Consider the following 23,903-nt stretch of genomic DNA (forward strand, 5'->3'; position numbering starts at 1 on the left):
CGCGATCGCCGAGCCCGCCCTGCGCCGCGCCCGGCCACACGCCCTGCGCCGCCTCAGCCAATGAGAGCGCGGCGTTTGGGGAGGGGCGTGTCCACGGGCGGGGACAAGCCGGCGGGCTGGCGTCGCTCGCGATTGGCGGCGGCCCGGCCGACGAGGGGCGAGTGTACGAGCGGCGGCGGCGGCGGTTCGGAGTGGCGGCGCTGCGAGGGGTCGCAACGTGCCGAGCCGCAGCTGGTGGGATGTGCTGGATGTGGCTGTCAAAGGAGCGGCTGCTGTCAGTGTGGCTACAGAAATGTGCCTCTGGGGTGGTTTCTGCCCCTCTGGCTGAGGAAGGTTGGTAGAGGTGTGCAAAGCTAACTCGGTGCTTTGCCCTTGGTTGTGATCGTGCCGCACAGCACCCGCTGGTGCCGTGCCCTCCAGCCTCCCCCATGACTGTTCTTTTGCTGCTTTCTTCCCCCCACCGCCCCTACAGGTGACCTTGCTGTTTCTCAGGGCCTTGTGTGAGGAAGTCGCAAAGAATGTTCTTGTTTGTCGTTTGCTGCAGGTGGAAGAGGGATGGAAGTGGCAATAAAATTGCTCATCCAGTTACTGGCAAAACCACCTTGGGGCTCCCTTTAACTCTGTATTGTAATTTTGTCTCGAATCCTGCTGTGTGACTGCCCATTTGCTCAGTCTCATGAGGTCCTTGGGCAGTTTTCTTCATGGTGAGTGCAAGTCTGTCCGTCTGTCCTTCCTTCCTTCCTTTGAATACCTTACCTGTGTGTTGTCAGCAGACTTTGTCACTTACCTTCCTCTCTCAGGTCACCTGACCAAAGCCAAATGGCACATGTCCTTTCAGCTCGTGGGACTCCACAGGTGAACTCTTTGCTGGCTGTTCCCTCTTTTTCTGTCTTGTAACTAGTTATCCGTAGCCAGGCCTTCCATCTTATGCTACAGATGTTTAGTTTCCTCAGGTCCTTTGGAAAATGGCATTGACTGCGTGAATTGGATCATACTTATCTAATTGAATCTAAAATGCACAACTCACACTTGGACATGGGTCTGTGTAATGGGGCATGCCAAACCTTAACCCAAACAGGGGTGCTTGTAGGAAATGGAGAAAATAGTTTTAGGTGATTCATCCAGCAATAAAGATATAACTGCATGGTTTTATTTGAAAAGGATTTCTGAGCTTATTCCTTTGCTTTCAGTTAGAAAACTGGATATATCCAGCACACGTTCATAACTTTACTTAAGGATATTTGTGAGCTGCTAGGGGAAGAGTGAAGAATGAACATCTGTCCTCTGATGTTCTAATCAGTCTCCAGTTAAGATCAGAGTTGTTGAAAAGGATATTTTTGTCCTGGTGCTTTAGCTGCCCTGTTACTCATCTTGTATGCAGGAGACTGGGTTGACTATAGTGAAGAGATTTGGAGCTAAGCACTTCCTACTTTTCTCTAAACTTCATTCTGTTCTTAATTAACACATCAGTGTTTGGGCCAGACCCTAATTACACAGCTCAGCGGTGCTGTTATTTTCCTGGCACAGGGCTCCAGTCAGTGCCGTGGCCAAGATGCATGAGGTGGGGAAGCACCGACTCCAAGAGATGCCTCGGAGGGAGGCAGAGCATGAGGCTGAAATCACTAACCTGGCTCATGATGTGTCCTAAGCCAGGGTGTGAAGTATTGTTTTTCAAATTTGGTACAAATGTAGGTGCCTGTATGAAGCTTGCTTGCATTGGCTCCTGCTAGGCACCCATAATGACCAGACTTTGGGATGAGCTTCAGTTCTCTGTTGTGGCCAGAAAGAGAACTGAGGAGCCTGGGAGGCTTGGTGATTCAATTCTGTCACTGGTGTTCAGGAGGAGAAGGCTTAAATCCTTCCTTTTGTGTCTGTTTCTTTATGCCAAGCAGAAGACTTGTAGCCAGAGAGACAGAGGAACTGTAGCTGCATGTGGAGTAGAGCACAAGTTGTGCTGCCTGATTAATTCCTTTGAGCTGAGAGACTGGTTTAGATCTGGCAAGCTAGAAGTGAACAGGGTCTCCCTTTGCTTAGGTGCAATTGTGCTGAGCAACATGCTCTGCAGGAGAGTGCTTATTCCCCAGATGTGTTTTGTCTTCCAATTTAATGCTGCCATCAGAATCTGAGTGATGCTTAGGGCTATTAAGAATACTGGGCCCAGAGAAGCCAAATGTCTTTCCTGATGTGTCCTACTGGAGCCAGTCCTTCCCCTGTCTGAGAAGAGGGCTTACTCATCAGATTGTGGACTTGTCTGTCTTGGGTCTCTTTGAGCTTTTTCTTCGGAATCATTGGATTGTACTGTACCCTTTCTTTGAAAAAAGATTTAAGCCATGAAATAGCAGAAATGTAAAAGGTATGTACTCGGAGAAGCTAAGCTGAGTGGAAAGTTCTAACAGTGTTTGCTAGCAATATGAGAGACAATTGTCAAATACTTACAGAAAAATAAAGTAGAGATTTAGCCTTTGGGTATCAGTGGTACGGACAAATATTTTGGCCAGTATGCTGCTCCTTCTGACAGGGCTTTTGAATCATCACTATTTTCACGTCTTTTGACTCCTCAGTAGGTAAGAATAGGTGGAACTGAACGTAACGAAAAAGCCAAACAGATGTGCTCTGGCTTCAAGCATCTCACATGTAACAGGACTGTCATCTTAGCAAAAAGGCAATAACTAACTAAAAAAAAGGAAGGGGTGGGGGGTGGGGAAGACAGGCAGGGCCACCACAAAACACTCAATTTGGCTTTCATTTTAAATGGCAATTGTGCCAAACTGTCCTTTAATTGGCTTTAAAACTTTTTTTGATGCTCTGAATTTTGCAAACCCCTTCTTTCTTTTCCTATCTTGGCTACAGGAATCTTTGCACTGAGAAGCAGAAGATCCCAAGCTGGGAACTTGTGCATTGAAACACCTTGAATGTTCTGTTTCATGAGCACAAAGGAACCATTTTTGTGCCGTCTGGACTGCCAGCAGCATGAACTCCTACCTGTTGCCACCTAAGAAGGCTTTCCCTTTTCTGAAGAACCTCAGTTTACAGAACAACATGAAATGCTCAGGTGAGTGGGATGGATTCTGCTGGAAGCCACCCGTTTCCAGCAGCATGTTGAGGCCTCCCTCACATGGCTGTGAGCCAGCAAGGGCCTGGCACAGTCAGGAGTTGCACAAGTAGGTGGAAAGATAATCTGTGCTCTGAAGGGGTCTTTGACCCGTGTGTCATCAGGTGCTGTTCTCTTGTACCACAGGCCAAAGACCTTTGGGGGCCTAACCTGCTGGTCGGGGTGGGCCCTGTCAGAGCAGGCTGCCAGCTTGTGATGAGGAGCTGTGAGGTGGCTCAGGTGGAACCTTCCCCCATGCACCGTCTGCCCCCTGGCCACCTGCCACCCGCACGGGCTGCGCTGCCGGCGTGCCATGCCTGGCCCTGCACCTCACTGATCCCGATGTGCTTTGCCAGTGTGACCGGGGACCTGCCTCGTCCCTGCGGCCTGACCTGGCTGTTGGCAGATTCTGCCTGACCCCTTCACCATTGCGGCACCTGCTCCACTGTCCTTCCTTGGACCTGGTTGCCACTTTCATTGTTGAGAGACACCTTTGGGTTAAAGAACTGTATTTATTTGGAATAAGGAATGCTGATGGTGTAAATGCATAATTGATAATCAGTGTAATTGGGTATTGCACTACAAACGAGGCTGTATTATTTCAGGTACTTGCTACAAAGCACATGAAACTCTTGAACGTTCATTAGAGCACATTTTTTAAAATTTAAAAAGGTCAATTGAGGTGAAACAGGCCACCCACCTCCTCTATAAATTGCTTCCTCCAAGATGCTTTTGCTCAGGGATGAGGCCATATGAACATAGTTGCAGGCAATCCCTTTGTGCTCAAGTAGACAGTGGTGCTGTCTCAAAGATGAGCTTTGAGAGAATCCCCACCTGCCTCAGCACTTGGAGATCGAGGCGATGCAACACACACAGCCAAAGCAGCCCTTTAGACTTCTAGAGCTGCATCTCTGCTTTGTTAACGCTTCGTGTTACGCAGGTATGTCCCTACTGCAGGTGTGGGATAAACCCTTAGCTGTGCTTGGAAATGGCCTGGAAGCATCTGTCTTAGTTCTGCTCTGAATCAAACCAGCTGAGCTACGCTCAGCACATGTTTGGGTTTCACTCATGCCACTGGGAAATGAGAATCAAGTTTTGCTTTTCACTGGGTGCTTCTCTGCCCAACAACTGCATCAAACTTGGCATTGGTCATCTTTTTCAGAAGATCCAGGGCACGTTCTGGAAACAACCTGGAAGAGATAATAATGTGAAATTAAATCTGGCTTAAGGAACTTAAATTACGGGGAAAAGTGGCACTGCAGGTGAGGGAATAGCTGGTCTGGGAGCAGAATGCATGCACACACAAAGACTGAGACAAAGCCTTAACCTGGCCATTATTTCCAGAGAATGTGTAGCCTCATCAGTCTCTTTCTAGTTTAATTCCAGTCCCACCCATTTCTTTTATGACAGTTCCAAGGCCAGGTATATGTATCTACTGAGCAGTATTGGGGTTGCAATATTGTTGCAGGATCTAGGTAGGTTTGATATTGAACAGGGACAGGTATGTACTGAGGGGTTTATACTCTGAAAAGCAGCAGGCCTATGGAAGGATGAGATGTTAAAACTGAGGTGCAGTTTCCTTTACTAGGATTTCTTATCTTATGAGTCATGTCTTGTTAGGTACCCCTGCCCCACATTAAGAAAAAAGGCCAAGTAAGGGCTTTGACAGCTTTAGGTTTGACTTGTCTATGCTTCTGCAGACTTGCACTGTCAGCGTGGAGCTCTTGGAGATGCAAAAAGACTTAAAAGCTTTTTCCCACTGTCTGGTGTCAGGTTTTGCAAACAAGAAATTACCACGTGTTTCATGAGATACCGCGGAAGTTAATAGAAAACTTAATTTAGTTGTTCTGATGTGAATTACAGGTTTGGAACCTGAGCTCTGGTAAAAATGTCTCCTCAGCAGAGCAGTCTCCCTGGATATTAAATATGTGTGAGAGCACAAATCTTGCTTTATGTGGCAGAGAGAAGCAATAGAGCCCACTTAAAGCAATTTTCCCAGCCTCTGTGACCTCAGTCTTTGGCGTTGACATGAAGAAACAAACACTAATGAGCAGCAGGTCCTCAGCTCTGTCTGGAACTTCTCTGAGGCTGCTGTTTCAGAGAAAGCGTTGTTTGCAGGCAAAAGGGAAATGGCATTGTAAAAAAAAAAAGGGTTCTCTTGTTTTCTCACTCCCTCCGTATCAGCCTGCAGAGCAGGTGAATATCATTAGCTGTAGAAAGTGGATCACAAGTATCTATGAGAGGGCTCAAAAAAATCTTTGTGTACGGTGTCTGCTGTTGCCATTATAAAGAACCACTGCTGTTTCATTACCTTGTTACGTGTTACTCTCATACTAAAATATTTAGGAGGTATGCCAGTATACAATGCTGAAGGTAATAAAAAAAATATGGGATAGCGTTGAAGGTGAACTGCTTTCTGGCTGTCATTCCAGGGTTTGCTATGCCGCCAAACCATTATCTTTCACTACCATGGCTGCAAAATGCATAAAATAAAACTTAATCTTGAATCAGATGTTAAAAGTTAGATACTTACATACTCAGGTACTTAGCATTAATACGTGTCTTCCCACCCCCCTTTTTTTTTTTTTTTTCTTTTACTACTTACATTTCAGAAAGTAAAGCAATGTTTAGTTGTGATGGGACAAAAACCATTTTCTGGTTGGTCAGTATTCCTTCCATCAGGGCCTCTACAACTTCGTCAACCTCCAGAATCTTTCCAAGCCTAGACAAGAACACATATGTGTAAGAGCTACAGCGGTACAACAGGGGCAGTACTAGCTAATGTAGAGTGCTTCAATTACGCACAAACTCAGGTAATTCAAATGCAACCGTTATGCATGTGAAATGGCAGCGCACATTTTCCTTAGCCGGTGCTATACAACGTTATCTCCAGCTTCCTACAGTCAGCTGGAAAGCAAGGTCTACAGCTGGGGCTAGTATGTAGTGCCTTGATGCAGAGAAGGAAGGACAGGGAGGCAGAGTTCTGGTAGTTACCTTGTACTGGGGTTTTTGACAAAGCCCGTGTTTATAAAAACGGGACAAAGACATGTAGTTTTGATTCCATCCTTTCCCAGGGTAGACAGCTCCTCTGTCAGAGCTTTATGAAATCCAACTGCAGCAAACTTGCTTGAACTGCGGGAAGGGAAAAGCACAATTGAGAAGGCAGAAATACTATTTCTAGCTTTCTACAACTGCAAATAGGAGGCAAGAAAATGTAATCCAGCGGACAGACAGGGCAGGGGATAGTTCTAACTTTCCCTGTGCCAGAGGGTAGTGCTGCATTAGATATTGCTGCTTGGGGAAGTAGTTCTGGAATGCAGAGTGGGCATCTTTCAGAAGAAGTTGCCTCAGTGGTGAACAGACAAGACAAATGTCAGGAATTCTTAGAAAATGATAGCTAATGTGCATCAATCTATGGACTTGCCCGTTTTCCCATGTGAGAAGATTCTCAGAAGGAGCGCACCCAGAGGCTGTACACTTCAGAAGGATGGGCAGAGCAGAAATAGAGAACAACCCTCTACTGCTTCTTGTACCACACAGGAGCATCTTGTGACAGTCGCGTGTGAGTTTTGAAATAGAACAGAGTATTACGTGTGCAAAAAACCTGAGGAACATACTGCCACAGAAATTGGTGCGGGCCAGGAGTATAAGCCAACTCCAAAAGAAAGCAGGGCCAGAGAATCGGGGTATGGACTGCTATTGATTTGGACAGTGTAATCCCAGTAAAATCCCTGGCTCAGGAGCTCTCCCATTGCAAAGGGTGAGTGACTCTGTAAGAATGCGTGTTCCCAGGAGAAGATTGCTCTGCCTGGAGCTGCTCTTTAGAGGGCTAGGTGGCACGCAGAATTGCTGTGCAGTCTAACAGTGTTTCTGTTCACGCATCCGGATTCAAGTGCTTCTCATAGAAACAGGCCGCGTATTGACCTCTATTGACCTCTCAGTTCCATCAGTGAGGTTGCTCACAACACAGCATAATTACGTCTTCTACCTTCTGGCAGGTAATTCTAGAGTCAGAAATTAACCTTATGTCATGATGGCAGAAGCATTTCTATACACTACCGTCACAGCCACAACAGCAGAAAGATCAAAATCTACGTACTAGGGTTTTACTTCACAACACTACAAGAACTCACAGGAGCACTGCTTTCCAAGAAGGAGAAGGGAAGAGGATACCTTTTTGCTAAGCAAAAGTCTGCATCGGTGAGGGAGGGAAAAAAGGAGAAGCTTTCATTAGTTGGTGTGTCTCATGACTGTTCCTACACCATTGCTCCTGATTCAGTCAGACCTAATGAGCAAATCGGGCAGAACCTCCAGGCATCCTTAAGTGCTGGCTGGTGTGCTTCCTTCCTCCTCAGCAGGGTCTTTGGACGTACCATACCCAGTGGCAAGATGGTTTGGGGTGCGCTGTGCTTACTGATGGGGAAGACGCAATTAAAAATAACATGAAGAGAGCTGATTTTAAAATCACTTACCAATAAGCCACCATGAAAGAAGTCACAAAATGGCCTGCTGCCGAAGCCACCGTGACAACGTGACCATGGTTGTTGTTCATCATGGCTGGCAGAAAAGCTCTCGTGGTCTTGAAAGTCATTTAAACCAAGAGGCAAAAATGCAGGGGGCGGGGGGGAAAGGTGGAAAAGAACAATGTTTTGTTAGGCATATTCAGCACCGACCCTGACTATGATTAATAAAGCAACTAATGCTAATGCTATGTGCTGCACAGCACCTCTGATTCTGACAGCCACAGACACCCCTGTTCTCCGTTCAGCTGGCACAACTGGGAACCTGTTTTCCAAGCAGGAATGTTTCAGGAACTCTGCTATAAACAGGAGCTGATTTGCACATCTTTCCTAGGCTGCTTTCCAGGTTTCAGGTGTCAGCAGCAATGCTGCCAGTGTCTCACCCCAGCACACAGAATACAACACTTGCCAACCTGTAGCTTCTCTTTTCTTGCCACAAACAAGGAGTCCTTAAGGGCTGAAACCGTCCCACTCTGTAACCCCTGTGGGCATGTGCCCTGCCTCAGGGGTCAGCTGTGGGCATGCTGAGGACCCAAGGCTCAGCTCTGGTAGGCCCCGGCTGTGTCACCTCAACTCAGACTGCTGGGAGAAAGCTGTGAGAAAGTCTGCAGAGAGATGAGAGAGGAGAGGCAGGACTGATGGCAGACGGGCTTGGAAGTAGCTCAGGGAGCCAGGAGGGAAGGTGGTGACACAGCAAGGTACAAACCGTGCAGGGAGGAGCACTCGGGGAGATCAGCCTGGCTGGTGGCTGCAGTCAGGGAGGGTCCAGGCCTGGCTGTGCCCTGCAGCTTACTGGCCATTTGGGCCATGTGCTGGCTGCCCTTTGTGCAGGTCAGCTGATAAAAACATTGCTTTGTGTTTTTCAGCTGTGTACCGTCCCCCTGCAGGATCTCGGCGCTCAGCTGCAGGTGCCCAAACTACCTGCTGCAAAGAGGAACCCTAATACACCTCTGACAGAGACCAACCCATGCTGCAGATGAGGCTGTCGCCGGGTGGCTCACACAGAGAAAAGAGAGAATGAAAACACTCGGCCGGGCTCAGAGCAGCAGGAGGTTAGTCAAGTTTCCCAACAGTCAGTCTAGCTGGGTGCCCCTGTGCTATACGCTTCCGAAAGATGCTTTTGTAATTCACTGGTAGCTGAAAAGAGTCTAAATATGCCTCCTGAACAACGCTCCCAAAAACCTATAGATAGGAAGCTGGTAGTGGCCCTTACCCACATGTGAGCAAGAATGTTGACTTCAAACATTCTTTCAATCTGGTGGTCCTGAGTCGAGAGCAGGTCGGCAGCTGTGATCACACCAGCGTTATTCACGAGGATGGAGACGTCCCCGATGTCCTTTTTCACCTTTTGGACAGGAAAGAACCCAGAAATGTGCGGGTCATTCACTGTCAAAAACATGCAAGGCTGAGGAAGACAAATGACAACTAATTTAACTCTTAGTGTCATTTCTTTTAGGGAGAGAGAGAGTAAGAATGCGCCACGTTTCCAGACGTGGTAGGTACTGTGCAGTGGTACCATGACACCTGGTTTAGAGCTGATGCTTGTCCCTTAATTACTGTTAGTATTTGTAGCCTTCCAGGCATTGCCCACAGGCACAGTATGCTCTGTGTAGTCACAGCTGGGACTATGGACAGGCAGACTGTTCTGAGCCAGCTGGACCATATCCTCGACAGTGAAGTGTTTCATAGGTCCCCAGTGTTGCCTGCGTGCTGTTCAAGAAACTAGAAGGCAGAAGTTTCTTCAGGGGCCAGAAGTCTAAGGAGCAAACTCTGCAATGAGGTGCAATACGCCAGAGCCTCACAAGAGGATGAGACGGCTTGCAATCTCGAAGTGCTACTTCACTCTTCGTACAGAAAGCCGCAAGAAATGGGAAGATAACAGGGGCTGGCACGGTTTGCATACAAGACCTCTTTTCTTGTTTTCCTGACTTTTCTGAAAATCAAGCAGCTCTGGGTAAGCCTTTGGACGTGCCCCTGCTCCCCTACCTTCTCTGCAGCGCTGTAGATTTCCTCCCTTTTGCTGCAGTCCACCACAAAGGCTTGAACAGTGGCTCCCAGCCTTTCACATTCTGCTGCCGTGTCCTCAACGCCATGCTGTACGAGGCAGAAAAGAAAGACACGTGTGTGCAACTGTACCCTGCCCGCGTGTTGCTGCTCGGGCACCACAGCAGGCCAGTTAGAGGCTATGGATTTGTCTGGATTGCCTAGCGGCTGCCAAGCCCCTAGATAGTTCCTGGCTACCCAGGGAAAGTGCTGTAGCCAGGGTCCGTGGGAGGACCAGTTTTCCAACCTTGAATTTGGACCCGTGTAGAGTGACTGTCGGAAAGGGAATGTGGCAACGAGAGTGAGTTTGCCTTGGTGAAGCACTCGTAGCTCGGCTGCAGAAAGGGCGCGCTTGGTGACTTCACAGCCAGCAGGCGGACATTGTGACTATAAACCGGGCTCATAAACCACAGGCCCAGCTGACATACACACCCCACACCCCCCTGAGGTATGAAAAGTGGGCCTGTGTGTTGCTGTATTCACAGACTGAGTGTGAGACGAGAGGTGTGCTCCAAAGTGCACAGCTGAGAGGCATTTCTTACCAGAACAGCTATTGATAGATATGGAGGACATGCTTTACTGAGATCCATTTGTGGACATTGCCAGTCTCAGTGAAGGCCTGTGATTCCCAGTTGAATGCCAGAGCCCAAGCACTGCTCCCTGGAAACAAAGGCAGGGTTTTTTTTCCCTCAGTAACATGTGTGAATTGTTGCATCAGTTCATATTTTGGATCTGAGCATTGTTCCTGTGACAGGAAACTGTCAAAATACAAAGGTGCTATTTTCATACAGCCACATTTAGTGTGTAGGCATTTCATCATTTGACTAAACATTTTGGAGCTTGTGTTAGATGTGACCAGTAGTGTGAAAAGCATGTGGCAATGTCCATCTTTTATATTACAGTGAAAAAACAGTAAGCCCATCTTTCTGCTTCAAAGCAGGATCAAGAGGATCATGCTGTTTCTGACCTTCTATCATCATCTAAATTGTTCTTAAAATCTTCAGGAGCCACTGCATCCCTGGGCAATGTATTTCAATGCCTGCTTATTTTTTATCCTTACAACCTATTTCCCAGCAGCAAAGCCCACTCACTCACTATTCTTTTTTCCTTCTTCCTCCATTCTAGTGAACACAGACAACGCTCGGCAGCAGCCCTTTACACGCTGGCAGTCTAATACCATGTAACCCGGCACCATTTGTGAAGATGGACATGACCACACATATACACAAAGTCTGATTTTAATTGTAATGGGTAGGATGAATGGACACTGAAAATATTACACAATATCCTCCCTATTTGCGCATCCCCTTATGCTAGTAGTCTCTTGGGGTTTTTTTGTTTGTGGTGGGTTCGTTTTTTTTGCAGCTTCAGGATGACACGATGAACCCCTCCGGAGTTTGTGGGCCACCGTGCCAGGCACCTTTGCTGCGCCCTGCTCCCAGCCACGCACCCCTCCGCGCAGCCACTGCCACCTGCTGCGCGACATTCTCTGCGTGTTTGCACCTGACCGCGCCACGTGCCCGGCCCTTGTGGCGTTCCAGCCAGTTCAGCCGAAACGCGGAGTCTGGGCCGGTGTAAACGTTTGCGGCGGAGCCGTCACCGTCCCCAGCGTGCGTGCGCCCGCCCGCAGCGGGCTCGGCCCCGGCTCAGCGCAGCGGCGCCGGCAGCACCGCCCGGCAGGTGCGCGGCGCGGCCGTGCCCGGAGGGGCGAGCGGGGGTGCCCGCCTCCCTGCGGGTCCTGTGGGCTCCGGCTCCGAGCGGCCGGGCACCGCGTCCCCCCGCGGCTGCCCGGGGTGGCGGCGGGCCCCGGCGCCCCGCACCCCCCGGCGCAAGCGGGGCCAAACCCCGGAGCGGGAGCCGGTGGCGGCGGATGCGGGTCCCGGGGTGCGCTGCTGGCAGCCCCGCGGCCCCGGGGATCGCGGGGCCGGGCCAGGAGCGGCGCCGTTACCTTGTTGATGTCCCACAGCACCAGCCGGCTGTGGCGCCGGGCGAACTCGAGCGCCGTCGCTCTCCCCACGCCGTGGCCGGCGCCCGTGACGAGCACGAGCTCCCCGCGGACGGACTTTCTCCTGGCGGGGACGAAGAGCTTCACGAAAGCCTCCAGGTAGGAGTAGACGAGCGTAGCCAGGAACAGGAGAAGGCCCAGAAACGGATTCATTGTGCCTCCGAGCGCCCTTTGCCCGCCGCAATGAGCCGGACCCAGCAGCGGCGGAGGCAGCGCCGCGGCCCGGGGCGGGAGCGGGGCGGGCCCGTGCGGGCGGTGGTGCGGGGCTCAGCGCCGTGCCCGTGGGGGCCCGGCCAGGCGCAGTGGGGCTGCGCGTCCCTCCGCCGCCGCCAGGGGGCGCCCGCCGCCCGCCGAGCCCTGCGCCGTGCCCGCCCCGTCAGTCAGAGGCCCCGCCCCCGGCGGGCACCGGCTCCTCCCGCCCCGCCCCGGCCGGGCACAGGCTCCCGTGAGAGGCGGCCGCCGCGATCGCCGACACCGCGCAGCGACCCGAGCGCAACAGCCGGCTGCACGCCTCAGGGCCGCCGCAGCCAATGAGAGCGCGGCCTTTGGGGAGGGGCGTGTCCACGGGCGGGGACAAGCCGGCGGGCTGGCGTCGCTCGCGGTTGCGGCGGCCCGGCCGACGAGGGGCGAGGTTGTACGGGCGGCGGCGGCGGTTATTGGGCGGGCAGGGGTACGCTGGGAGGGGGCTGGCGGCTCCCTGGGCTGGCCTGGGGCGGCGGTGGCTCGGAGCGGGCTGCCCTGCCCAGGCGGGGGGGCCGGCGCCCGCACCGGAGGCCTGTGCCCGAGCCCAGCCCCGTGGAGCCGAGGCGGGGCCGGTGGCGGCGGCGATGTTTCCCTCGGTGTCAGCGTCCCTCGGTTTCACGAGGGCAGCCGCCGTGCTTTCTCTCGCTTTTGCGCTGACCGCCCGGCCTGCCCGATGCGCTCAACGGTGCCGCTTTCCCCTCAGGTACCGTGCCCTGCCAGGCTGGGGCTGGCGCTCCTCAGCCGCGGAGCGTTCCTGAGCTGGGGGCTTTGCTGGCTTTTGGTCCCGTTGCGGTGCTGTCCCGCTCTCAAGGGGCTGCCTCGTTGCTGGGCCAAGGCCTCAGGGCTGTTTTGCCCCCCGGGGGCTTGGGGTGGGATGTGCTGCACAGCTGAGCTTGTCCCTTTGGGACATGACAGGAATAACCATCAGTCTTTAAAACTGGACTGATGCGCTTTTTCAAAACCAGAAGAGCGGTGTAACACTGACCTGCATGTGGAGGTTGGCACCTATCAAGTGTGGCCTTTCTCCCTCTTCTGTTAAAGATGTTATGAGCCTCAGGTGATCTGTGAGGTGACTTGTGCTCTTGAGAGCATCACCCCAGCAGTGCACGTGGCTGAACACGCGTGCTGTAACTGACCAAGGAATTCTCAACTTCAGCTTGAAGATGAACCCAGCCCCCTAGAGGGACCTGAAGATTTAATAGCATGAATGAGAAATTTAGAACTGGAACCGGTGTTTTTTAAAAAGCCTGGTCTGTTCTGCTAGTTATAATCCAATATTCACATCTATATTCAAATAACAGGGTTAATAGTGTATGAGTTGCTTTTTTGATTGGTCCCGTCATCATCTTGCTCAGATGTTATTAAAACCTGGTTGTATTTTTGCAGAGATGTATTTCCTTGTATGCTTGAAGTGACTCCTTATTGTTTATAAAAAATAAAAGGTTTTCACTAAGAACTGATAAATATCTTGTTTCTAGAATACCCTTGTAGCTTACAGTCCCTTACTGAGCTTTGAGCATCTTTTCTAGAGTGAATACTCTTGATTTTTGTAATAGTTAAAAAAAAAAAAAAGTACAGGAAGGCCACCTTGTGTGTTGAAGGAAATCTTTCTAGAGTTTTTAAGAGCTGGTGATCAGGCGCTTTAACCCAATCTGCTGTTAAATATTTGATGGTTGACTAGTTTTTCAGCTCTTTGAAACCCATGGCAAAATAAAATACTAAATATGTCAAGTATTTTTTTATTTTAACTAGTTTGATGGTTCTGGCCTTCTTAGAAATTGAAGAAAAAGGTATGTGTTATCCTGCTCAGTATTGTACAAAATAATATGTTGTTGATCACAGCAACTTGTGGAGCTGTGTTTCTCAGGCATTTGGATATCTTGATTCGTGTTTTTACTTGCGTTACCACTGGATGTGGAAGCAGGACTCTTGTAAGGCTGGGCCGATTTGTTGATGAAATGCCCGCACTGAGATTTAATACTCAAGCAGGCCTTTCTGCTGCATTTATGGTAAATATCTCTGAGGTGTTCCTTGTATATGGTTAACAACTGGTCAGTGTTCCACACAGTACAGAATGGCAGTTTTAGTTCTCAGCTTGTCACTCATGCTATGAAATCTTCATGTGTGTCTAGCAGAATACTCTTCTGCTTCAAGAAGCTGAAGATAAAATTCAGAATTTGTTGTCCCGGTATACATTTGCATGATGTCTGAAAGAAGCAATGATGTATTACTGAGCGATGTTTTGTGTTCTGTTCTGCTTGCTGTAGTGTACTGCGAAGATCTGGGATTAAATTACAGGGTTGAAGCCCAATGAATGAGGTGCTTTTTTCTTTTTTTCTTTCAGTAACTCGTCTGCGAACTGTTGGGCTCATCTTCAAACTGTTAACATGTTCAACAGTTATAATGTTAAGTTCTACCACAGCAAAGCTCTTACCTCGCCGTACCCAGGATCGCATGTTGAGCGTAGCCAAGTTCCTAAAGATAAAGTGGGCTGGTTGGTTGAGTGGAAAGATTATAATCCTGTGGAGTACACTGCGATGTCTGTTTTGGCTGGACCCAGTTGGGCAGATCCCCAAATCAAGTGAGTGAAAATTGTGGCTCTTTTCTCCTGTGAACATGGAAGCAGAAAACAGTGATCAGCTGAGTTAATAAGATCATCAGTTTAAGTGAGACAGTGACGTGTGAAATTCAAGACCTAGAAGAATGGTGGTTAGGGAACTGAATTGTTTGGGATAGCTGTGAAGGTCTTTGACACATAATTTTACTGAGCTGGTGATTGAGATAAGAGTAGTGTTAATTTGAATGATGGACAGCTGTTGATGCTGTGTAGCGCTGCTTCTCTGTGTTGTGAGCTAAGTAAAAATCTAATTCTCTAAGAATTTGGCAGAACGTTTTCATAATCTACTTGTCCATGGATTGAATGCAAGATGAGAAAAGAATTAAGGTAGAAGTTTAGTACTTGAGCACTCTGACCCAGGAAATGTGACAGGTTGAATGCATGATTAATTTCTGTGAACGTGTATTTTTTTAATTGATTCTGTGTGTATATTCTCCTCTCGAGGAATGCTGTAATATGCTTCTTGGTGAGAAAGATGCATGCATCCAGTATAACTTGTGCACACACAGGAATCACCATTTCACATTATCACATCTGTGTAGAAAGATCAGAAGACAGTGGCACTTGAGGTTTCAGCCTTGCCTTCTTTGTTTCCCATTGCTGTGTGAACATGTGCTTCTACTTGCTCCTAATTTGATTTAGTATTCTGCTGATTGCAAGGCACACTGCTCTTCAGGCTCCGTAGGGTGGCTGATGTTTTGCCAAGGGATAGTTGGAAAAGTGTCAGGTAATCTTTTAGTAGGTGTTGGTAGTACTTGAAAATGCAGAGTAATGTTTTAGGTATTAGTGTAACTTCCTAAATTAATTATGTGTGGTAGAAGCTAGTCAGTAGTTTGAAATCTGTAATGGTTTGAGAGGAATTGCTTTTGGAAAAGGAAATAAGCTTATGTAGACAGCTGCTTCTCTACCAGTTTTCAGAGGTGGACATAGGAGGTTAGCATTAAGCTAATCTTGAAAAATCTGTGATTATTAGCTGGAAATTTTGAAAAATCATATGTAATAAACATTTCTGCTCAATTTTTTAATTAGTAAAATCTTTTTTTTTCATTTTTTCAGTGGATAACATCTTTCTGTGTTCTCTAACTAGCCAGAGTGCATCTACACCAGTGCACACAGCACAGGCAACAAACAGGAGGAGCTGGAAACCATTGTGCAGCAGAAAAACTGACATAGTTGCCATCACAGAAATGTGGTGGGATGACTGGCATGACTGAAGCGCTGCAATGGGTGGCTATAAAATCTTAAGAAGGGACAGGCAAGGAAGGAGAGGCGGTGGGGTAGCCCCATGGGTTAGGGAGTGTTTGGATTATCTAGAGCTTAGTGATGAAGATAGGGTTGAGTGTTTATGGGTATGAATCAGGAGGAAGGCCAACAAGGTAGATATATCATGCTGGGAGTCTGTTACAGACCACCCAACCAGGATGAAGAGGCAGATGGAACATCGTACAAGCAGCTGGGAGAAGTCTCAGGATCACTAATCCTTGTTCTTGAGGGGGACTTCAACTTCTCAGATGTTTGCTGGAAATAGCACAGAGGAAACAGTCTAGGAGGCTCCGGGAGCGTGTGGAAGATAACTCCCTGACATAGCTGGTCAGTGAGTCAGCTAGGGAAGGTGCCCCACCGGACCTGTTGTGAACAGACAAGGACTTGTGGGTGATGGGGTGGTTGGAGGCAGTCTTGAGCATAGTGATCACAAAATGATAGTTTTCAGTTCTTGGAGAAGGAAGGGGGTTCAGCAGAACTGCTACCTTGGATTTCCAGAGGGCAGACTTTGCCCTGCTTGGGAGGCTGGTTGACAGAGTCCATTGGGAGGAAGTCCTGAAGGGCCAAGGAGTCCAGAAAGGCTAGGTGTTCTTCAAGAAGGAAATCTTAAAGGTGCAAGAGCAGGCTGTGTCCACATGTGCTGAAATATGAGCTGGCAGGGAAGAAGGCCCACCTGGCTGAACAGAGAGCTTTGGCTGGAATTCGGGGGCGGGAGGGGGGGAAGAGAGTTTACCACCTTTGGAAGAAGGGGCAGGCAACTCTGGAGGTTGTTTTGAGGATTATGCAGGAACACAAGGATGTTGTGAGGTTATGCAGGAACAAAATTGGAAGGGGAAAGCCCAGCTAGAGTTTAATCTGGATACTGCAGTAGAAGACAATTAAAAAATGTTACTATAAATACATTAGCAACAGAGGGAGGGCTAAGGAGAATCTCTGTCCTTTATTGGATGTGGGGGCAAACATAGTAGCAAAAGATGAGGAAAAGGCTGAGGTACTTAATATCTCCTTTGTCCTGGCTAACTGGGGAGGACCCAGAAGACTGGAATTTAGCAAATGTGATGCCCATCTACAAGAACAGTCAGGAGGAAGATCTGGCACTACAGGCCTGTCAGCCTGACCTTTGTGTTGTGGAAGGTTATGGAGCAGATCATCTTGAGTGCCATCACATGGGCATGTGCAGGACAGCCAGGTGATCAGGCCCAGCCAGCAGGGTTGTATGAAGGGCAGGCCCTGCTTGATGAAACTGATCTCTTTTCTGTGACAAGGTGACCCACTTAGTGGATGAGGGAAAGGCTGTGGGTGCTGTCTACCTGGACTTCAGTAAAGCCTTTGACACCGTGTCCCACAGCATCTCCTGGGGAAACCGGCTGCTCGCGGCCTGTACGTGTGCGCTCCGGGCTGGGTAAAAGGCTGGCTGGCTGGCCGAGCCCAAAGGGGGGTGGGGAATGGAGCCACATCCAGCTGGCGGCCGGGCACACGGGGTGTTCCCCAGGGCTCAGCGCTGGGGCTGGTCCTGGTTCGTGTGATCTGGGTCTGTGATCTGGGCGAGGGGATCGAGTGCACCCCCAGCGAGTCTGCAGCCAACACCCGGCTGGGCAGGGGTGCTGATCTGCTGGAGGGCAGGAGGCTCTGCAGAGGGGTCTGGGCAGGCTGGATCCACGGGCCCAGGCCACTTGGATGAGGTTCCACAAGGCCGAGTGCCGGGTCCTGCCCTGGGGTCACACCGGCCCCACGCAGCGCTCCAGGCCGGGGCAGAGCGGCTGGGAAGTGCCTGGGGGGAAAGGGCCTGGGGGTGCTGGTGGGCAGCCGGCTGGGCATGAGCCAGCACCGTGCCCAGGTGGCCAGGAGGGCCAGCAGCATCCCGGCTTGTGTCAGCAGCAGCGTGGCCAGCGGGACCAGGGCAGTGACCATCCCCCTGCACTGGGCACGGGTGAGGCCGCCCCTGGAATCCTGTGTTCAGGTTTGGGCCCCTCGCTGCAGGAGGGACACTGAGGGGCTGGAGCGTGTCCAGAGCCGGGCAGCGGGGCTGGGGAAGGGGCTGGGGCACAAGTGTTGTGAGGGGCGGCTGAGGGAGCCGGGGTGTTTAGCCTGGAGAAAAGGAGGCTCAGGGGATACCTTATTACTCTCTACAACTACCTGAAAGGAGCTTATAAGCAGGTGGGGGTAGGTCTCTTTTCCCAAGTCACAAGCAATAAAACAAGAGGAAACAGCCTTGAGTTGTGCCAGGGGAGGTTTAAATTGGATATTAGGAAAAATGTCTCCACCGAAAGGGTTGTCAGGCATTGGACCAGGCTGCCTGGGGAGGTGGTGGAGTAGTCATCCCTGGAGGTATTTAAAAGATGTGTAGATGCGGTGCTCAGGGACATGGTTTAGTGGTGGACTCGGCAGTGCTGGGTTAATAGTTGGACTTTATGATCTTAAAGGTCTTTTCAAATCTAAACAATTCTGTGATTCTAACCTTAACAATAACACCTTTGAAACACTTTGGCTAAATAAAAATCTAGAGAGATGCAATGTTAAATACTTTAGAGGGGTGTGCTTATGTCTGCAGAACTAAGTACAGGGAGACTGTCATTGGTAGAGGTTGAGACTTTATAGCTTCCTATAGGAAAAGGAGGGCATTTAGCTTAAGTTGTGGTGAAAACTGCTTGTTGGTCAGGTGGGTATTGCCAGTCTGGTGGTTGGTCTTCAAGCTTTTGTAGGGCAGAGGAGTGTTCTGCATTTTATAACTTACCTATATTAAATTATTCTTTCCCATGCAGTGATAAAGGTTTTTCTCCCAAATTCAATGAGAGAGATGGAGAAGTGGAAAGGAAGAGTCTGAATGGTTTGTATGTGGTTGAAAACGGGAGGCCCCGGTGAGTGGTTTTTTTCGTTTGCATATTCATTTCAGGGATGTAGTTTCGGAGCTCTTACAGGTCTGTCGGTTTTGATACATGGTATCTGCTAGAACAAAATCAAGGTAGTGTCCCCTAGAGAAAGGAAAAATGAGACCTCAGGGCCAGAGAGTTCTTCCTGGAAGAAGGTTGTGGCAGAGAGGCACTAAAAGGTTAGCCAGTACTACCACAACAGGATTGTGGTGACACTGGAGAACAGAGGAAGTCTAACTGTTAGTAACAGTCTGTTGAATTACTTGTTTCCACAGTTTGACCAGTTGTTGGGTTCTGAAACTTTTGTACCATTTGTGTGCTGTGGTGGAGTGGAAGGGCGTTTCCTTCCACTGACAAATCCTGACATAGCCCAGATGGGTAATCTTATCTAAAATTAATATCTTTTCTTTCTGCCTTTTGTGCGTAATTGAATGCTCTGTGCATCTATAGTCTTGGAAACTAGATTCAATTTCCAGACAAGCATGTGTGCGCAGTGAGAGTAACACTTGATCAGGAGTATCACATGACAAGATCTGGGAAATGACAAAGCCATTTTGTATATTCCTTTTCCTGTATTGTCAAACACAAAAAGACATTGATGAAGAAGAAAAGCATGCTTTGCGCTCTTGCTCTTTAAAGCACATAGTAGCACCAGATGTATGTTGCTGCTATTTGCTGTTATTTAAGCTTCTTTGAAGCTGCTTTTTTAGAATACTTGGAGTGTCTTTTGAATGTGGGGAAGTAAATATGCTTAATGTACTGTGCTACTTATTTCAGAAATCCAGCAGGAAGGACTGGCCTCACAGGCAGAGGATTGTTAGGGCGCTGGGGACCAAACCATGCTGCTGATCCTGTTGTAACTAGGTAAGGGACAGGTGGCTGAAAAGTGCCCTGCAGTAGAGTAAAAAAACCCATGCATTTTGCTTTTTCTGTGCATCTCTGGACAGGCTAATACTTTTTGCAGGCCTTTTGTGTGTATTTCTGAATGTGTAAGCCCCTTCAGATATGGATGTCTGAAAGGAGATAGACATGTGGAACATGAATTTCATAATTTTTTAGTCTTTGTCTGTGGAGAAGAGTAAGGACTCACTGCTTATGTCAAGCAATAGCTTCTGAAATGCTGAGGAAACAGATTTTTTTAAAAACTAACCCAGGAAGCATAATTCAGCAGAAATACATTATACAAATAATCATCTTTAATGAATGTAAAAACTGACAGGATTAGGTGGTACTGTGCTACTGTATAACTAATATGCCAAAAGGCCTTAGATGAGGCAGGCTGAATTGCAGGAGTAGGTTTTTCTGTTGTAATCAGTCAACAGTGGAAAAAAAAGCAGTGTGCCTGCTTTTGCTCTGTAAGAAATACTAACTTGGCCTAGTATCTTGCAGGAGGAGGTGGGGTTAGGCTTCTCTCTTTTTGTGAGTGTATGCTCTGTTTTCATGGTGCTTTTGCCAGCCGAGTCTGTGCATACATGTTAACTGTTTTGCACAAAGAAATTCAGAAAAGATTGTATAGTTACCAAAGGTGCAAGCGAGGAAGTGCCATGCTGAAGGTAGAACCATTGTGAAAATCACCCTAATCCATTTTACTTCCCTCTTTCAGAAGGCTGCCAATGCTACGGAGCTGGTTCCTTGAAAGTAAAAGACAAGTTGTTTTTATTTTGTCTTTGTTGAGATAGCTTTTTGCTTTAACTATACGTGGTTCTTAATTCTTTACTGAAGGCAATGATGGGTGTTTGTGGCCCTGTGCTGAGTGCATGGGTCAGAGGTATTGCAGCCTGAATGCATGTTCTGTTCTAGCAGAAGGCATGCTTATCTCCATGGATAGGCACAAGTGCAGCTCTGTGAGTGTTGCACCTGGTGGGATGTGCTGGATGTGGCTGTCAAAGGAGCGGCTGCTGTCAGTGTGGCTACAGAAATGTGCCTCTGGGGTGGTTTCTGCCCCTCTGGCTGAGGAAGGTTGGTAGAGGTGTGCAAAGCTAACTCGGTGCTTTGCCCTTGGTTGTGATCGTGCCGCACAGCACCCGCTGGTGCCGTGCCCTCCAGCCTCCCCCATGACTGTTCTTTTGCTGCTTTCTTCCCCCCACCGCCCCTACAGGTGACCTTGCTGTTTCTCAGGGCCTTGTGTGAGGAAGTCGCAAAGAATGTTCTTGTTTGTCGTTTGCTGCAGGTGGAAGAGGGATGGAAGTGGCAATAAAATTGCTCATCCAGTTACTGGCAAAAACATCTTACAGTTTGTAGCTATCAAGAGGAGAGACTGTGGAGAGTGGGCCATTCCAGGGGTAAGAGCAAAGCTCTGGAGACAGTAGACATTTCCCCGCTTGGTAAAGCCATGAGGCAATAACTGGTGTGCGTGTGTTAAAAGCATGCTTTTTAAGGAATGACCTCATATTGCAGAGGTGAGGAGAAATGCTCCTTGAATTAGCTTTGCCCAAGCATCACCTGGTATGCCTTCTGCTGTTTCTGCATTGCAAGGTGGTATTCATATTTAATTCTGACCATACCTTTTGCTCAATGCAGGCACAATTTAATTCATTGCAGGTTTTGAAGGATGTGTATGTTTGCTTTTACAACTAAATGTAAAATTGCTCTCATGTCCAGGGTACGATGCAGGTGGATGCAATATATAAAGAGCCAAAGGACAGTAAAAAGAAGAGGAATCTGAGGGATAATAATCTTTTTTTCTTTCTCTGCCTCCCAAGGGGATGGTGGACCCAGGGGAGAAGATTAGTGCTACCCTGAAGCGAGAATTTGGGGAGGAGGCCTTGAACTCCTTGCAGAAATCACCTGAGGAGAGAGCAGAATTGGAGAAGCAGCTCCACAGGCTGTTCAGCCAGGAACACTTTGTGGTGAGCTCTGTCTCTCTTGTGATAGCCTCTTGAGCTATGCATGTAACTCTCAGCTGTGTGGAACTTGAAAAAGTGTAGCTCAAATGAAAGTAAGCTGTGATACTTGGGTTTTCATGGTGTAGGAGATGGAAGGGACTTTTGAAAACTCTTAATGGCAAATGTACCAGAGGGAAAGAAAAAAACCAAACTTCTTATTGATTCCACCTTGTCTGTTGTGACACTGAGCTTGTTTTGGTTTGTTTGGGGCCTTAGGTGTACAGAGGTTATGTGGATGATCCTCGTAACACTGATAATGCCTGGATGGAGACAGAGGCTGTGAACTATCATGATGAAACCGGTGGGTATCTCCACGTGTGCTCTTCGTTGGCTTTTGCTCTGCATGTGGGTTTGAGATTGGGATATGTGTTGGGCTGAGACTGACTGAAATTGGGGGAGCATGCAAGTCAGGTGTAAAATATTGGACTTAAACCAATAGGCGTGAGGGTTTCTTGTCTCCAAAGATGTTCAGCCATGACAGGTAGTCCTTTTTGGTTTCCATCAGTCTTGAAATAAGAAATATATGGCTTTGCCTGAAAACTTATTCGTTAGCTAGTTCTAAGCTATGGACCATGTGTCTTTGTATGGAGATAGTGACACGAATTGTCCAATATTCTATATTTCTTGAGTTGGCTTAATTTCCCTTTTTAATGAGTTTGGGGTGGAAGGTTAGTCAGTTTCCTTTGTTATTTTTCCTTTAGTAGCTAGTGTGTGCTTCAGGAGCGTGGCTGCTGGCAGATTTTCACTGCATTTATTGTTTCGGTGTTGTAATTGCTCTGAGACACTTTATCCTGATTATTCTGCCGGATTAATTGTTGGACCTCACTTTATTTCTGTAACCCAGTAGGAATGGGCATACATTGGTAGTTCTTAGATTGATCTGTTATTTTGGATTCTCATATCTCACCTTTAAGGTAAGTCAGTCTAATTAGGTGTCTCTAACTTGTTTGTGTCAGAGACATCATTACATGAAGACTCTGACGTGAACATTTCCCCTTTGTTTTGGGTAGTAGATACCAGTGGTGATGCTTCACTTGTCACATGTTCTTGATTTATCAGCCCCCAGAAACAGTGACGATACTGTTCCTTTGGTCTTTGTTTCTATTATATATTTTGTAGTACTTATAAAAGCATTTCTTCTGTTGTTTGTCTGTGAAGTCCTGGGACTGTTTTTGGAAACGGAGTAAGAAACTTCAAAGAGCAATTCAGAAGCTTTTCTGCATGCCTCTTTAAGTGCTATTTCTTATTTTAGAGCCTTCAGTAAAATTTTAATTATTCTGGTTTTCTAAGTTTATATAAAGTTTTAGAATTTGGTTTGTCCTGTAGAAGAGTACCTGAGAAAGGAAGCAGTCAAATGTTAGCGAAACAAACAAAAACCAAGCTAGAGGGATTGGCTGAACTTGCAGTAGTGAGTACATGCTGTCATAATGATTTCTTGTAACTTGTCAGGCTGCTGATGGTAACCTAGAAGTTAACACCACTTCTGCCACTCAGATTTGCCTTAAAATATTGCAAGTATGAAAAAGGTTTCTGGCACAGAATCAGTGAGGAACCTAATTGGCTTCTCTCTGAGAAGCAGTTGAAGGTTGCTGCCTGTGAAGGAGCCATGTGGAAGGGTGGAACTGATCAGATATAAGAAGGAAAAGCAGGAGAGAAGATGCAATAGCATGTCCTAATTCTTGTTTTGTGAACAGGTGAGACAATGGATAACTTGCCTCTGGAAGCAGGTGATGATGCTGGAGTAGTGAAGTGGGTTGATATCAGTGAGAAGCTCAAGTTGTATGCAAGTCATAGCTACTTCATTAAGCTTGTGACTGAGAAATGGGGAGCCCACTGGAGTGAAGATCCTGGTCCTGAGTGCTGTGAGTGATGTAAACGAGGAACCAACAGACACCGAGGGGAGAATACATTTTCCAGCTTTGAAACTGATGATGTTGTCCTTTTCAGTGGAAATTCTTTGAAATTCAGCTGGCAGAAATGCTTGGCACTGACAAATAGAGGCTTTCTCAGACACTTCAGATTGCTGCTTTTGATTTCTTAGTGAGAAATGAGATGAATGTGGAGCTGTTACCTTGTTTTGCTTTGTCTTCATTATTTGCAGCTGTTTCATAGTATCTGCAGATTTGCATGACGACCCTGGAATTCTGACTGGTTGTGGTTCAGAGGCTGCTCACTTCAGCTCTGTATTTTTGCACCGATTTCTTGTCAGGAGTATAAATCCTTAAGGGATGTGAGTGAGACTTGTAGGATGATAACCTGAATGATGACTTAAGTGCTGCATAATAAAGTGAAGTTTCTTTTCTAAGTTGTTTCACTTAATATGTCTTTTCAGTGTTTTTCTATTGAGAGAGTAGTTTTCACATTTA

At 48.0% G+C, this 23,903-nt stretch overlaps 2 protein-coding genes across 9 annotated transcripts; one reads left to right on the forward strand and one right to left on the reverse strand.

Annotated features, from left to right (window-relative positions):
• Nucleotides 1–187: 187 nt before the first annotated feature.
• Nucleotides 188–23,842, forward strand: NUDT9 (nudix hydrolase 9). Of its 8 annotated transcripts, none has more exons than XM_037395860.1 (11): nt 188–234; nt 545–704; nt 2,851–3,052; nt 8,478–8,663; nt 14,247–14,483; nt 18,545–18,640; nt 19,430–19,516; nt 20,823–20,934; nt 21,355–21,501; nt 21,754–21,838; nt 23,232–23,842. In XM_037395860.1, exons 4-11 carry the CDS (start codon nt 8,629–8,631, stop codon nt 23,405–23,407), a joined length of 975 nt encoding a protein of 324 aa, XP_037251757.1. In that variant the 5' UTR covers nt 188–234; nt 545–704; nt 2,851–3,052; nt 8,478–8,628; the 3' UTR covers nt 23,408–23,842. The 8 variants fall into 8 exon arrangements, with proteins under 8 accessions (XP_037251757.1, XP_037251741.1, XP_037251750.1 ...); XM_037395844.1 differs by having other exon boundaries at nt 206–333; XM_037395853.1 differs by having other exon boundaries at nt 206–333; nt 8,499–8,663.
• Nucleotides 3,584–11,858, reverse strand: LOC119151701 (estradiol 17-beta-dehydrogenase 11-like). The gene is made up of 7 exons (XM_037395915.1): nt 11,603–11,858; nt 9,598–9,705; nt 8,825–8,956; nt 7,564–7,670; nt 6,086–6,223; nt 5,697–5,813; nt 3,584–4,281 (listed from the first exon to the last, which is right to left on the reverse strand). Exons 1-7 carry the CDS (start codon nt 11,810–11,812, stop codon nt 4,194–4,196), a joined length of 900 nt encoding a protein of 299 aa, XP_037251812.1. The 5' UTR covers nt 11,813–11,858; the 3' UTR covers nt 3,584–4,193.
• Nucleotides 23,843–23,903: the final 61 nt, after the last annotated feature.

Source organism: Falco rusticolus, chromosome 1 (assembly GCF_015220075.1).
Source record: "Falco rusticolus isolate bFalRus1 chromosome 1, bFalRus1.pri, whole genome shotgun sequence".
Lineage (NCBI taxonomy): Eukaryota > Metazoa > Chordata > Aves > Falconiformes > Falconidae > Falco > Falco rusticolus.